The sequence below is a fragment of the Sturnira hondurensis genome, unplaced genomic scaffold (genome assembly GCF_014824575.4).
Source record: "Sturnira hondurensis isolate 20B ecotype Veracruz unplaced genomic scaffold, ASM1482457v3 Scaffold0022908, whole genome shotgun sequence".
NCBI lineage: Eukaryota > Metazoa > Chordata > Mammalia > Chiroptera > Phyllostomidae > Sturnira > Sturnira hondurensis.
This window is the reverse complement of record NW_028095539.1, coordinates 9,134,314-9,149,778: the sequence shown is the minus strand read 5'-3', so window position 1 is coordinate 9,149,778 and position 15,465 is coordinate 9,134,314. Positions and strand designations below refer to the sequence as shown.

Genomic DNA, 15,465 nt, shown 5'->3' with positions numbered 1-15,465 from the left:
AGGGCGGGGTGGCTGTGGGATGCTTGGCCTGGCGGCTGCAGAGCCAGCCCTCAATCATCTTTACAGCCACGGATGACAGGCCCCTCCCTGCAAGGGGCAGGCCTGGGAGGGTGGCCAGGCCGGCCCGCCTCTGGGCTCGGTCTTCAGCCAAAGAGAAGACCCCTCGTGCCTGTCGGCCGGTACGAACAGCACCCCGTCAGCCTGGAGCTCTGCGCACCTCACACCACCAGGCCCTCGCTGGCCACTCTCACTCTGTCCCCAAACACCTGAGAGGCACTTGTGGTCTCACCAAAGAGGGAATCCAGGATCTTGGAGCAGAAACAGCTCCCCCGACGATGAGTAATAAATAGAAATCACACCCAGGCCCAGAACCTTCCGCCGCCCACTGTGGCGCCTGACCCCTGCCCTGCGCTCACTTTCCAGTGCTCAGGTTGGTCACTCCCTCCCTCCTGAGGGAAGCCCTCGGGGCTCCTCCCGGGGCTCCTCCCATGAAGTCGCTGAGTTTGTCCTGTGTGGCCCAGCCTGAGGCTCAGACAGTGCCCCCTGTCCCACTGTCTCCCCTGGTGTTTGTGATAAAGCCACCACCTTGCACTGTGGCTCTGGGATAACGCCCAGCACACCCACACACACGCTGTCTCTGCTCCCACACACGATGGGGAAACAGGCCCTGGAAGGAGCTGGGGGCCCAGGAGTGGCCCCAGGGTCGACTTAGGCAGCAGGTGCCACACCTGTGGGGGCACTCGGCCACCTGGAGACCAGCTGTCAGGGCCTGGGCCACCCAGGCCTAGCCGCTCTCGGGCCCGCCCACCTTCTGCAGGGCTGGGTGGTGGGAAGATCGGGGTGAGGGTCTGGGGTCCCCTTCCTTCCTCCGCTGAGTGACCCTGGCCTCCGTCTGCCTCGCGTGCTCCGGAGCTTCGTGGGGCGTGTGGCTGCGGCTCCAGACAGAGCAAACGTACAGTGTTCCCATTGCTGCAGGTGTCCCTGGGCAGTTCGGGCCCAGGGCTGAGGTTCCAGCCCCCTTGGGCAGGGGCGGGGCCCAGGCAGCCGGCTCTCCCCACAGGCACAGTGGCTGACCTGGCCAACCTCCCACCCCCGGGGGCATTTTGGGAAGGACCAGCCTCTGAGGCCAAGGAGAGTCCCTCCCGAAGAGGGAGGCTCCGCCTCTTGGCCCCAGTGCAAAAGGTCAACAGCACCCTGTGTGACCACCAGCAGTACCCCCAAATGCCCCCGTGGCGACAGACCCTCCTCGGCTCCCCCAGCTCGGCCCCCGCCCACCCGTCCTGTCCTGCAGACGGGGAGGCCGAGCCCAGGGCTTCTGGGGGCTGCTGCTGCAGCCAGAACAGAGGTGGCCACTACGGCAAAGTGCCCCACGGAGCCCCCTCCACACAGGCACCCTGAGCCTGGGGGAGGGGCAGGGCCTTCTAAAAGGCACTGGCGACCGAGGACAGTGGCCTGGGTCTCGCTCAGCCCGTCTCCCTGGCATTTCCAGGAGCTCCTTGGGTGGAAGGCAGCCCACCGTGCCCCCTAACTCCCAGACCAGAAGTCCTAGCAGGGCGCTGGGGAGCCTTCCGTGGAAGGTTCTAGACTAGAACCCAGGAGGCTTTGCCGTGTGCTTCCGACCCTCAGAGGGGCTGAGCTGTGGCCCCTCACAAAGCCGGTAAAGTGTGCCCAGAAGCCGCCCTCGGGCGTGTTTGCTCAGACGCAGGTCTGGACCCAGATCGCCCCAAACTGGCCCCATGTCCCCCAGCACCGCCGGTCCTGGGTCTCGCGCCAGCCTGCCCCTCTCCTCCGTCCAGTCCGAGACACCTGAGCACTGGGCCCCGGGGAGCGAGCTATAACCAGAACCTGTTGAGGCTCACCCTTGTGGGTGGGGTGAGACCCCGTCACACTGGGTGGCAGGTGGCCATGACAGTCATTAGACCAAGAGAGGGGGACGCGGTGGCAGGGACAGCCTCGCCAGGAGAGTGACGTCAGTGAGAAGCCTGGTGGGGAGCAGAAGCAAGTCCCCGGGCGTTTGGGGAGGACTCTTCGGCAGAAGGAACAGCCGCGCAGAGGCTGGAATCGGGGCGAGCAGCCAGGCCTCCCGCAGAAGTCCGGGGCACCGGCTGCTGGGCACGGGGCACTCCACCTTCCCTCCCGGGGCTTCTAAGTGGGGACCTTTGTCCTCTGCTCCTGTCCTACTGACGTCTAAGTTTTGTCTGGGGCTTCGACCCTGCCCCCTCCTCACCTGAGACCAGAAACAACACAACGGCTGGGGCTGGGGGAGGGGGAGGAAGCAGTTATTGAGGGCCCAGGGCAGCCCAAGGCCCCCGGGCACCAGGGACAGTCACCCCCAGGCCACCACGCCCTGTGACCCTGGCCCAAGGGCAGAAGGGGCTGGGGGAGTCTGCCGATGACTAGAGGGTTCAGGGTTCATGTTCATTTGCAAGGGGAGCCTTGGGCTTTAAGCCTCAGCCGGGGGAGGCTGAGGACTAGAGCTGAGCGGGGACAAGGACAGGACCAGACACTGGGAGGGTTCTGGGGCCACCAGGCCCAGGGCAGGAAACCGGGCAGATAGCTCCCCTGGCCTTCCTTCCTGGGGCGTCTGCCTTGCATCTTGGGGTGTGGCCCCCCCGGCACCCGGCTTGTGGTGGCCGGGCTCTGCTGCCACCATGGCCCACAGAGCGCCCCATGCTTTCTCGACCACGCACCTGGGCAGGGACCCCTTCCAAGCGGCAGCCGCAGGGGCAGGAGGTGCTGGTGGCCCTGAGCAAGGCCCCGGGCATTTCTGTGCAGCAGTCCACATGGAAGAAGGAGAGGACGGGCGCGTCAGGCGCTGCCCAGGCTAGTGGCCCCCTCAGGCAGGGGGTCCTCACAAGGCAGAAGCCCCGCCGGCTCGGGCCCAGGCTGAGACCGTGGGTGGGAGCCACGCCCGTACTCCCAGGTCACAGGGACGGCCAGGCCCGCCTGGACCTCAGCGCTGGACCAGCCCTTCGTCCACAGCCACTGAGGTGGCCCCTAGTGTCACAGGGCTCACTGCCACTTTCGTCCACTGTGCTGGAGGGAGGTGTGCCCCCCATCCCTGCCCACTGCGTGTGAGGCCCGGGAGGGCGCAGGCATCCCCCACAGGCAATCCTCACTCGGGGGACGGCACCTCGTCCCTGCCAGTGGGGTCCCTCCCACTCACCACGGGGGTCCAGAGGCTGAGCACCAGCCTCGCTCTGATGCAGATGCCTGGGCTGGGCACACGGATGTGGGCCCCGCAGCCTCCCCAGCCCGCAGCCGGGCACCGCCCCACCCTGAGCCCACACGGCACTGCTGGGGACGCACGGGTCCCTTTCTCCCCTCTCAGCCTCCAGACAGGCCCCGCCCAGCCGGCCCGGCATTCCCTGCACGGCGCTTGCTTTGGGCAGGGACACCGCAGAACTAGATGAGGGACAGGGGAGGAAGGATGCCCGAGGTGGCAGGGGAGGGTGGGAGGCGGCCGGGATGGCCTCCTGCATGGGCCCTCTCCAGCGGGGTTGGGGGCACACCTCCCTCAACCTTGGCGAGCAGCAAACCCCCAAATGGGGGCGAAACAAGAGTTTCTGTCGCTGGGCGCAGCCCCTGAGGAAGGGGTCGGACTGGAATGGGAGCCTGACTCTCTGTCCTTGGCGCCCCCCAGAGGCAGCCTGTGGGATGAACACGTGTGGCCCAACCCAGGCTCTGCGGGCCAGGCGGTCTGGGAAGAGGCTTCCCCTCCCCCTCCTCCACCCCCTCCTCCTCCTCCTCAGGCCCCCCTAGTGCTCACGGCCTCCCTAGACCCCCGCCCCCTCCAGTGCAGGAGCCGGGCCAAGGTGAGCCCCTCAAGGTGCTCCGAGAGAGGGCCAGAGGCCCCTGCAGCCTGGCCGTGGCCTGGCGAGGGCCCGCACCAGCTCTCCAATGACCCTCCACTACACACTCGTGTTTCCAGGCTGGGAGTTTATTAGCATGGCCGGCCCCGCATGGCCCAGGGCAGGGCTTTGAGCGTGGGAGCAGCAGGGGGCAGCCAGGGCCTGTTCCCTGCCACCACCCTGCCCCTTGAGCTTGTCTGTGGGAACCGTGTCCTCTCTGTCCCCCAGCATCTGTCACCCTGCCTCCCAGAGGCCCACGGACCCCTGGGCATGACGTGTGCTGTAGTTTGCTGAGGCTGCCTGGCCCCTGGGCTGCCCACTGGTGGAGACAATCCCCCTGGGGGTGGGGGGGGTAGGGGGCCTGGTCCCGGGTCAGATGCCCAGCAAGGGGAAGCAGAGGAGTCCTCCCCTCTTCAGGCTCTGTGCAAGGGCCTTCCCCTGGGTGACAAGGACAGGGCTGGGACCTGTCACACAGCGAGGACCAAGGCCACCCAGGCAGGAGCACTTGACCAGGTTTTTACTCGGACAAAGCCCTCAAGGGGCTCCCAGGGAAACAGGGGCGGGAGACGGCATCTCTGCCTGCAATGGGGGGGGGGAACTGATCTGAGGCACCCCCCCCACTCCCAGTCTCTGGGCTAGAAACTCTCAGGGGCAGGAGGGGCCTTCTTTTCAGATTCCACACCCCCCGCCTTGGGATCTGGGAGACGAACCACCCAGCTAGGTGGCCCTGATGGTGGAGGGGGGTCTGCTCATGCGCACTCTGCCTTCCATTCTGCGCAGAAGGAGTCGCTATTAAGTGACTCTTCTAAGCGACTGTGTGAGGGTCCCAGGCCACAGGCCCCGAGGGAGTCAGGGTGGGGGCGGGGCCCTCAGTAGACCCCCTTCACCCTCTTGTTGTCGGGGTCGAAGGGGGACTTCAGGTGAGCCCGGGCAGGGTAGGTCACCCCCATCCTCTCCAGGCTGTAGTCCCCACGCTTCACGAAGTCCGAGGACACCTGGGGGCACAGGAGGGGGAGGCTGGCGCACGTTACCTTTGACGGGGTGTGGGGCTCCCGCCTGTCCGCTCCTCGGCCTCACCTCCTCCCCTGTGGGCCCGCCCCTCACGGGGCTAAGACCCTTCTCGGAACCCAGGAGCCGCGGGAGCCACAGACTGGACTGCCACACCCCTGACGCGCAGACCCCTGACGCAGCGGTCGACCGGCACAGGCACGGGGTCCTTGCTCGTGTGCACCGCAGCCCCTCCCAGGGGGACAGGAGGACAGGACTCACCGGCCCACCGCTGGGATCCCGAATGTAGCCGTAGGCAATGGTCTTGTCGATGGCAAAGCCGAAGTCGGCCCTGCGCACGTGGCCCACCACGTGACCGTCCCTCCAGATGGCCTCCAGGCCGAACATGGGCACTTTCCTGGGAGGCGCCACAGGGACAGCTGGGACCCGCTGCCCTGCCCGGGGAGGCAGGCTGGGGGCCTGGGGCTCCTGTTCTGAGTGGGTGCACCTGGCCAGGGGTCCCTCCCCCCGGGACGGGGCTCTCCACACCTCTGCCGTGTGGCTGGCCTGACCCACCCTGTCCCTTGGAACCTATGGTCTCCATATAAGGTGGACGGTGGCCCAGCCTGGCTGTTCCCCCACTGTCCCCTATCCCAAGGGGACACGGGAGGTCCCAGCTCAGTGACAGGGCCACTGTCACCCGGCCTGCTGCCTGGATCCGCCCACCAAACAGTGGCTCCACGGAATCTCTCTTAAAATCCGCACCACGGGAAAGCGTCCCCACAGCCCCTCGGACCCCCCTCCTGCGTGGACCCAGGACCTCAGGACACTCACTCGTCCACAGTGAAGCAGACCAGGCGTCGGCGGAGGCCCGCGGCCTGCTGCTGCTCCAGGGCCTCGCGCCCCAGGAAGGGCACAGAGGACTTGAGCTTGCAGGTGAAGGCCAGGCCCGCCTCCAGGGGGCTGTCGTCGGGCCGCAAGTCTGCGTGCCAGTGTCGGTAGCCTGTGGGGAGGGACGCCCCGCTCAGGGCCCCGGCCAGACCCCCGCCAGCCACCCAGCGTTCTCACCACGGCCAGGATGTCAGGAGACGGCTGCCAAGGGGCCCGGGAGCTCAGGGAGCGGGGCACCGACCCCAAACCCAGCCTGGCCTGTCTCCAGTCCCCATCCGAGGGCGGGTGTCAGGGGTCGCAGCACCGTCCCTGGCTGGCTAGGGGGACGCCGGGGTCATGGGCAGTGGGGGCCATGAGGATATGGACTGTGGTGGGGGGTGCCACGGGGGCTTCTCTGCCTCCAGCGGGGCTGGGCCGCCCACCGGCACCGCTCAGACCAGGGCTCACCCTTCTCGATGCTCAGGGAGTCAATGGCCCGGTAGCCGGCGTCCATGAGGCCACGCTTGGCTCCTGCTGCTATCACGGCCCGGTACACAGGCACACAGGATGGCGCCGGGATGTGCAGCTCCCAGCCCAGCTCGCCCACGAAGGACAGTCTCATGGCCCGAACCTGGGGGGATGTCACAGCTCGCACGGCGGCACTCAGACGCCGGGGTAGAGCCCCTGCCACTCACGGGCGGCGGTGCCCGGGCCCGGGCCGGCCTGCCTCCCAGATGCCCCGAGGAGGATTCCCAGGAGCGCCCTGAGGGGGGAGGGCCCTGGGCAGCAAGTGGGAGAAGGTGGACGCGTCGTACCGGGCCTCTGCTCTTCTAAGCGACTGTGTGAGGGTCCCAGGCCCCGTCACAAACAGCCCAAAGTCTGTGTCTTAAAACAACACAAATGCATGCCCTTCCGGTTCTGGGGGCCTCACGTCCACATCCAGGTGTGGGCAGGCGTGCCCCCTTCCAGGGCTCCGGGGGGTCTGGCGGCCTCCCCTTTGTGTCTGTCTTGTCTTTGTCTCTTATCGGGGTCCCTGTCACTGGACTTAGGACCCAGCGTCTGGCCTGAGCAGCTCGTCCGGGGCATCTGGTCTCTGGTGTGTGCCCGCCCACCTGCGTCCGGGCTGGCTGCCACCAGCTGGGGGGGTGCCAGCCCAGCGGCCTGGGACTTAGCCCGCGCACTGGGTTTGGTTGGATGTCTGCTCCCAGACCTCCAGGCAAACCCCGAACCCACGGGGGCCTGGGCGGGGAGGCCTGAGCACTCAGCCCCAGGACATGCAGCTCTGTCGCTGCTCGGGCCTGAAAGGCCTGCTGGGAGCCTCTCCTGTGAGGACGGGGTGGCCGGGGAGGGCAGGGTCTACACTCCCAAGAGCAGAGCCAGCCCCCCACCTCCGGCTCGGACGCTTGTCCCACGGCCGAGTTCTGGAAGCTCTGAAAACAGCACCAATCTGCTCTGAGTGCGGCTTGCCCCCACCTCTCAGGAAACTCCAAACTGACACAGGAAACACACCGTTGACCTTTCGTGGCTCCCGTGCTGCAAGCCACGGCCCGATAAAGGACAGAGATGGCCCCAGCAGCGACGGGCTGGTTTGGGGCAGCCTCGGGCTCCGGGCCAACTTAGTTCTGCAGCAGAAGAGACCTCCGGGACTGAGGGCACGTCAGACACATGTGCCCCAGCTAAGCAGGGGAATTCAGGGGTGGGACGAAGCCCCCTCCCCAGCTCCCAGAAGCCCAGCAAGGCGGGGGTGGGGGGTTGCCGCATCTGAGTCCTCACTGCACTGCGCACACAGGCCTGGTGCGAAGGCTGACTGAGTGACACCCCCTGAGCGAAGGAAAGAGGCAGGAGTGAGGGACCCCTGCTTCCCAGCACAGCGAGGGAAGCGGGTTTGGGGCGCCCCAGGTGCCTCTCTGAGAGCACAGAGTCACTGCCGCTCAGGACACTCGTTTTCCTTTGCCAAAGCAGCGGTGACGGCGACACCCCACTTCCACAGGGAGCAGCAGAGCGAGAGGGCGCACGGGACACGGGTCGTCTGGGTCGGCCTCTCCGGCCTCAGTGCTGCATCTGGTCGACGGGCCAGGCCAGGGACTGCGCCACAGCGTCCGCCCGCACCTGGGGCTGGGGTGGCCTTTGTCAGCAAGCCCCGCGGGGACCCCTGGTGGAACAGAGCCCTGGACCGAGACCACGGGCAGTGGGCGGAGCCACGGAACTGGGGAGGGCCGTCGGGAAGGACTGAGACCAGGTTTTGCTGACATCCTCTTCTCGCCGTAGAGAGCCCCCCAAATATGGCTGGAAGTAACGAACAAGCTGGGCGAGGCTGCGAGGCACGAGACCCTCACAGGAGGGTCGGCGGCTCTTCTGGCTGCCACCCAGGAGCAACCCGCCGAGGAAATGGGTGAACACACCCACTCACGATCGCGGCACGAGGAACAGATCTGGCCACGGGGGCGAGAGACCTGTGCACCGAACACCACAAAACTTTGGTGGGAGCGGGAGGTGAGCAGAAAGATGCCCCGCGTTCGTGGGCTGGAAAGCTCACTGTCCACCCAGCGTCCACCCTGGGAGGAGAGACTCAGAGCCATCTGGGGACTTGTGGCAGTCCTTATCGAAATCCCCGTGCATTCCTCAGGAAGAGTCCATCCTGAGATTCACACAGAATCACAGGGGACCTCAGGCAGCCAGAGCAATGACGGAAAGGCAGGGCAAAGCCGGGGGACCCCGCGCCCCGGTTTCCAGCAGCTCACTCCGTACGAAGCTGCTGTCACCGCACAGCGTGGCGTCTGCGTAGAGCCAGACAAACAAGCCGCCGGAGCAGGAGAGAGAGCCCCGGAGTGGCCCCTCGCGTCTGGTGCTGGAGAACGGAACACCCACGGGGGGCCAAGTGCCCGGAACGTGGGGAACACGTCTAGGATCCGACAGCAGCACTGATAACCCGACCGAGGAACGAGTCAGGGTCTGGAACAGATTCGTCTGTTCACAAAACACACGGGGCCAGGAAGCCCACGAAAAGATGGTCCGTCCCACTGACAATCAGAGAAATGCGAGTAGCAACCACCACAAGACACGACCGCATCCCCATCGGGATGGCCACTAGTGAAAGACGGGCCGCCCGGGAAACAGCCGGGATGGCGAGGATGTGGAGACACTGGAGCCCCTGGGCCCGGCCGGCGGGGACACGCAGGTGTGACCTTGAGGGAACAAGGATGGTGACTTGCTGAGAATTAAAAGGGAGACCAGCAGATACGCAGCTCTTCCGTCCTGGGGGCACACCCGAAAGAACGGAGGGCAAGACCTCAGGTCGGTACTGGCACACCCGTGCTCGCTGCGGCGTCCGTCACCACAGCCACCGGAGCCACCTGAGTGTCCTCCGATGGGTGACGCAGAAACGCAGATACACAGCGGAACGCTCTTCGGCCGGTAGCAGGAGTGCACCCTGACAGCTGCTGGAAAGGGACGCTGGTTTGACTTTCCCCAAAATGAGGATAAAAGGTGAGATGCCCCAGACACAGCCGCGACCCCCTCTGAGGGTCTGAAAGCTCTGTGGAGACTGTCCGACCCTCGGGGGGCCTCCCCAAGCCTTTGGGAATGCTGGGTGGGTCTCAGACCCTGCTCCAAGCACACCTTCCCCGCGGGCCTTGGGCTTCACGCTGCTAACGAGGCTACAGGCCGAGCCCAGAAAGACGCCAACTGCACCAAAAAAAGAGCGGTGGCGGGGGCTGCAGAGTCAGATGCCGAGGGTCCCCTCTGAGAGAGGGTGGGCACGCAGGTGTGCTGGGGGGCCCCGGAGTCTCTGAGGCACATGCGCAGGGTCCCTGGGTGCCATCAACCTCCTTCCAACCACCCTGTCCCTGTGCTCACAGCGAGAAGACACTGCTGCCCATCACACGACACCCTGGACGGTGGCTCACGAGCCCGGTTGCCCGGGGCCATGGCAAACATGCCCAGGCTGCACACAGGGGTGTTTCGGGGGGGGGGCCTGACCCCACTGGTGGAGGCAGTCTTTGTGGGGTGGGCCTCGGCCCCGAGCCTCGGACTGTCCGCGGGGTTCACATGGGAGGGGAGAGCCTTCCACCCCGAGTGACCGAATCCACGGCAAGGGCTTCTAACATCAGGAAAAGAATTTCAGTTTCTTTTTTACCTGAAATTAACGTTCAGGAGAAAATCATTTTATCGTCTGAGGCTCTGCAGACGGGACCCCGTCCTCGCCGAGGTGCTGGGAACAGCACGTCAGCCTCAGTGACCACACCAGGCCAGTGCTTCCCACTGGGAACCTCAGTGGCCTCGAGGCCAACATGTGGGAAGCAAGGACATCTGGTCAGTTGGCTGCCGAGGGGACAGCGTCCCCCGCCCTCTGTCCTTCCTCCAGGAATGCAGGACCGTGGAGTCCTGGGGCCACTCCAAGCAGCTCCGAGAATTATTGCAAAACAGCAACACTGCTCAGCCGGGGAGTGGCCCAGCCGGGTCGCCCACCTGCCGATGGCTGTGAGCGTGGGTCCCGGGGGGCAGCGGCAGGCGCCTGCCCACCCACCTCGGGCCCGGGCCGCGGCTCTGGCCGCGGGTGCTCGCGTCCGCACACCGAGACCAGGAGGCCTTGCCGACTGCACAGGCGCACATTCCTCTCCCGCATCTGGTTGGCCGGGACCCAGCGATCTCCCATTAATACTTGGCCCGGGCCCGCTCTCCGGCCCCAGCCCCCCTCTGTGTAGGGGGAGAGGGCGCCAACACGCGCCGGAGCCAAGACAAGATCTCATTTAGGGGAATACGAAATCCCCCCGGATCCAGGAGATTTCGGGACGTCTGCACAGGCTTGTGGGGCGGCCCAGAAAGGGTTGGAGACCTTGAGTAGCCGGGGCCCTACAGGGGGGAAACTGAGGCCTGGGGGGCGGCCCCAGGGAAGGCCGGGGCAGGAATGGAAGCCAGGCCTGCTGGCTCCCTGCTCCATCAAGCACGGGGTGACGTTGCCCCCGAGCCCTCGGGCTCTGTGCTGACCCAGCTCCCACGCCTCGCACGGCAGTGCCATCCGAGCCCTGACCCCACTCAGTGCCCGGCCCCTGGCCGGCATTGCTTCCGGAGCCAGGCTGGGGCGGGAGGCAGCGCGTGGTGGGGGGAAGAGAAAGCTGGGCCTTGGCCATGGGATCCTTCCGTTTGGAATAAAATACCAGAACTGCAGGGGGACCCAGAGTGGCCGAGCACGAGTGGACAGTGCGACGGAGAATGCTGCAGAGCTCTCTGCCTTTGTCCCCTCCCGTCCCCAAAGGCCCAGGACAGCATGAGGGAGGAGGGAGAAGACGCCAAAGCCACCGCAGGTGCCCCGGGATGACCCGTCTGGTCAATAATCTTGTTGTGGAAGGAGTGCCCTCGGGGGAGACCCGTTCAGGGCGGGGGTGTCCTTCCAAGGAGGGGCAGTGGCCCCGCGTCAACCTGCAAGCCCAGGTGGGCTGAGCGAGGAGGCGCGGCAGGCAGCGTGGCTCCCAGGGACGGTTTAAAGAGCAAGAACCTAACTGTGGTGTCGTAGGGGGGTGAAGGGCGTGCACAGCCACACAAGGCGCGACCCTGCCTCTGTGATCGCACGACCGTCCGTGGTGGGGACAGAGGACGGGAGGAAGCCTGTGTCCATCTGTCTGTCTGCCTCTCTCACAGTCAGGGCTTCCCTCACTCGTCTTCCTTTGACCCCGCGTCCCCGCCTGTCACCCGGGGAGCGATTCATCCTGATGTCTGTCTGGCTTCTGCCTCCGCCAGCCGGGCTTCTGGGCCCTGAGGGCGGAGGTGCAGCCAGACGGTCTCGGCCTGGCCCGGGGAGGTAGCCAGGGCCGCTGCAGGGAGGGAAGCACCCCCACCTGGTCTGCTCCCCGCTGACCCCCGGACCACACACAGGCTGAGCAGACGCCAAGCCCCGCCGTTCCGCACCCACTCGCACTCCGGGGCCCGTCGCAGACGAGGCCGGGCGCTGCAGCCCCTCCTGGGGGTACGAGGGCCCATGCAGCCGGGGGCCAAGGTGTGTGGCTCCCCCAGAGTGCCCACCCTCTCTGGTCCCAGCAGGCAGCTTCACACCAAGCAGGCAGGAAGTAAGCTAGACAGAGACCCCCTCCCCCACTTCCTGCTCCCCCAGCTTGGCCTCAGGAGAGCGGAGCCTGGCCAGCCCCCGAGGCCCGGCCGGCCAGCAGCCCTGCCTGCATCTTGTCCCTCTCTGGCGGCCTCCGCGCCGACATCATGGTGTTTGCCAACAGACCCAGACTCGCCCCAAACCCCAGATGACCCTCTGCAGGCCAGCAGGGCTCCCCACAGCGTCCCCTCGCACTCTCCCTCCCCAGGGCCCCCAAGGAGCCTGTGAGATGGGAAAAGGGCCGTCCGTCTGTCCATCTGCCCCACCCGTCCTTACGGCCACCTCGGCCTTATTGACTCGCATTTGTGTGCCCTCCGGGTTTTCATGGCTGGGCCGCCTAGGGCCGCCTGCCCGCCCTCGCCGAGCTCGCCTGGAGAACGCCCATCCTCCGGGACGTGGATCAGCCGTGACCGCTGCCAGCGTGGCAGCGACCCGGCTTACAGGCGATCCCATAGCAGTGGCCGTCCACCGGCGACTCTGTCCCTTGGGGACCCGCCTCGGGCCTGCACACAAACGTGGCGGCCACACGGGGGAGCTCCTGGGGTGGGGCGCGGAGGACCAGGGTGCTGCTAAGCCCCGCAGCGCCCAGCACAGCCCTACCATAGCTTGTTCCAGAAAGGCCGCAGTGCCGCGCTGAGCGGCCTGTGACGGAGGAGGCTCTGCACTGTGGCGAGGACCCGAGGGACGGCCCCTGCAGCAAATGGAGGCCGGCGGGCCTCTTCCGGCCTGTCCCTCCCCTGGGCCTCGGGAAGTCAGAGCGGAGCGCATGGCCCTTGTTTCCGGCCAGGACCCCAGAAAGGGGGCGTGCTGCCCCAGAGCTGGACCCCAGGGCCTCTGAGGGCGGCTGTGGGGCAAGACTGAGGCTGGGCACTGAGCCCCAGGGGCCCAGGCATCGGGCGCAGCTTGGCCGGAGCCAGCGTGGATCCATCAGCCCTTGGAGGTCCAGAGGGCGGGTGGATGGAACTGCGGTCTCTACTTCACCAGGGGGACCGAGGTCCTGGGAGGAGAGGGACTTGCCCCAGGGCACTGGGTTCCCAAGTCCAGCCCCAAGTTCGCTGTCTTGTAGCGCACGGCTGCCACCCGCACCCCGGAGGGCAGCTGGAACCTACCGGGTGCCCGGCGGCTTTCACCAGCTGGTGGGTGGAGAACGGGAAGGCCTCGTCACTCAGGTCTGCGTCCAGCACCTCCTGGAGGATGGCCCGGCTGTGGGCAACAGGAAGTCGGGCAGGCGGTCAGCCAACGGACACTGGCTGGGCACGTGCCCTGCTGCAGGGTGCGGGGAGGGGCATGGGGGACTGTGTGCCCAGCACAGACAGGGTGCCGGGTAAGCAGACCAACTGAGAACAGCCTGACCTCACACTGCAGGGCTAGCTCCCCACTGGCAGGAGATGGGCCCCCGCTTCTGTCCTGCAGGGGACCCCCAGGGAGCTGGGGCTGCAGGGTGGACACTGCCCACCCTCGTTCCCACCCCCACGGCATTGGGAGCTGCCAACCCACACGGGCCCCGAGGCAACCGCTCGCCGCATTTGGCCAAGAACCGCCCCTCCCCACTTCCCGGGCCCAAGCAGAGCCAGCCCACAGAGCCTGTCCTGTCTTCGGTCCTGGGGCAGCTGGGGTCAGGGCCGCTCCAGTGTCTTCCCCACCAGGCCCAGGGTTTGAAGGGGCTCGGCCGCACAAGGGGCGCCCCAGCTCCGGGCCAAGGGGGCTGGAGGGGCAGAGGGCACGCTGGTCCGCTGAGCTCCATCCGGGGAGCAGGCGGCCATCCCTCCCCCTCAAATAGGTACCACTCTGGGCCCAGGGAGCAGGCAGCTCCGCCCACTGCCGGGGTGGGGGGCGCGTTCTCAGACTGTGTCAGTGACCCGAAGACCCTCACGGGCCCTTTTGGGAGCCCTGAGTCCTCAGACACTGACTCTCCACGGGCGGGGTTCCGTCGGATTCTCACACGACGGGTTTTCTGATTCGGGGCTTTGGAAACGATTTGTCGGGAATGGGGGCCCTGGTTCACCAGATCACTCGGCAAACCGGACTCCCCTCGGGGCCAGTGAAGCGCTCTGCTGGCAGGTCCCAGGCCGGGGGTGGGGGGGCTGGGGTCGGGCCCAGGTGCGCCCAGGTGCGCGGCTCCCGGCCCCCCTCACCTGGCTGGGCCCTGGATGCTGAGCATGCCCAGGTCCTCCGAGCGGTCGACGAGCTGGCACCGGAGCCTGCGGTCCTGCAGCACCGAGGTGATGTGGGACCAGCTGTGCTGCGCCACGGCCCCGCCCACGGCCAGGTAGAAGCCATCCCCTGGAAGAGGAGCACCAGGCTTGGAGCGGGACAGCGCGCAGGGGTGGGCAGCAAAGGTGGCCTGCTGTTTCCTTGAACGCGGATGACCACCTGGGCACAGTGACCAGGCCCGCCCGCCCAGGGCCCTGGATTTTCTCTTCACACAGGACACAGCATGGGACCCTCACTGGGGCCAGGGCAGGGGGTGGGCCTCCCCGCCGAGGGCTTTTCTCGGAGAGTCCATGGCTTTGGTCACTTTTCTTTCTATTAAGATTTTATTTATTTGCCCTGGCTGGTGTAGCTCAGTGGATTGAGCATGGGCCTGTGAACCACACAATCGCGGTTCTATTCCCAGTCAGGGCACATGCCTGGGTTGCAGGCCAGTTCCCAGCAGGGGACTCACGAGAGGCAACCATACACTGGTATTTCTCTCCTTCTCTCTAAAGATAAATATAAAAATCTTTTTAAAAAGATTTTATTTATTTACTTCAGAGAAGGGAAAGGAGTGGGAAAGAGAGGGAGAGAAACATCAATGTGTGGTTGCCTCCAGGGACCTGGCCTGTAACCCAGGCATGTGCCCTGACTGGGAATTGAACCTGCGACCCTTCGGTTCTCAGGCCAGTGCTCAATCCACTGAACCACACCAGCCAGGGCTTTGGTTACTTTGCAAAAAGGTTCCCGAAGCAGGACAGTACAAGAGCCCCGACACCATGTCACCACAGGAGCATCTGAGTCCCCCTCAGTGGTGCCAGACAGCCCCAAAGTGTCTCCTCTCCTCTCTGAGCCTCGGTCCTCGCGGGCTTCCACGTCACTGCAGGTTGCCACTTGCCAGGCCTCCCAGCACCCCGCCTTGCCCACATTGGGGGAGCCGAGGCTCCAGAGACCGCTCTTGGCCCTCCTGGCACCGCCAGGTTCCCACCTGGTTCCTGAGCCCCGTCTTGGGGCCGGCAGTGGTGGAGCGAAGCGGAGCCCAGCCCTTGCTGGGCCAGGAGTTCTGTGCCCGGAGTTCTCCCCGGGGACCCTCTGACCCGTCTCCATGGCAGCACATGACCTCTAGGACGGGGCCCGGGCCTGGGCCTGCACGCTCCTGGGGGGTACGGGCCACACAAAACTCCCACCAGCCCTTCCCCACACCGCCCCGCTGGCCTGCCCACGCAATGCTGGCTCTCTTCTCCCCGCCCGTCTGGGTGGCAGCTCCAGCCCGGCCTGTCCTTCGAAGATGCAACCTCCTCCAGGAAGCCTTCCTCACCCCGGCTCGGCTGCTTCCCAAGGCCTCCTGCCACCCTGCCCTTCTAGCCCCCATGTTCACCCAGTGTTCTGATGGACTCCCCCAATGTGGGACAGTCCACAGTGAGGTCCCCAAACCACGGCTGGGGGGATAAGTGAGCAGGATGG

General features: G+C 66.1%; 1 protein-coding gene across 7 annotated transcripts in view; it reads right to left on the bottom strand.

Annotated features, from left to right (window-relative positions):
* Nucleotides 1–3,922: 3,922 nt before the first annotated feature.
* The window catches only part of SARDH (sarcosine dehydrogenase), a 32,612-nt gene continuing 21,069 nt past the window's right edge, over nucleotides 3,923–15,465 (bottom strand). For all 7 annotated transcript variants that reach the window (XM_037036496.1, XM_037036497.1, XM_037036495.1 and 4 more), the window contains 6 exons: nucleotides 13,944–14,091; nucleotides 12,918–13,011; nucleotides 6,177–6,339; nucleotides 5,673–5,841; nucleotides 5,121–5,256; nucleotides 3,923–4,846 (listed from right to left, as the gene is read on the bottom strand). In XM_037036496.1, the coding sequence (XP_036892391.1) occupies nucleotides 4,721–4,846; nucleotides 5,121–5,256; nucleotides 5,673–5,841; nucleotides 6,177–6,339; nucleotides 12,918–13,011; nucleotides 13,944–14,091 (836 nt within the window). In that variant the 3' untranslated portion in view covers nucleotides 3,923–4,720. The remainder of the gene's footprint in view (nucleotides 4,847–5,120; nucleotides 5,257–5,672; nucleotides 5,842–6,176; nucleotides 6,340–12,917; nucleotides 13,012–13,943; nucleotides 14,092–15,465) is intronic.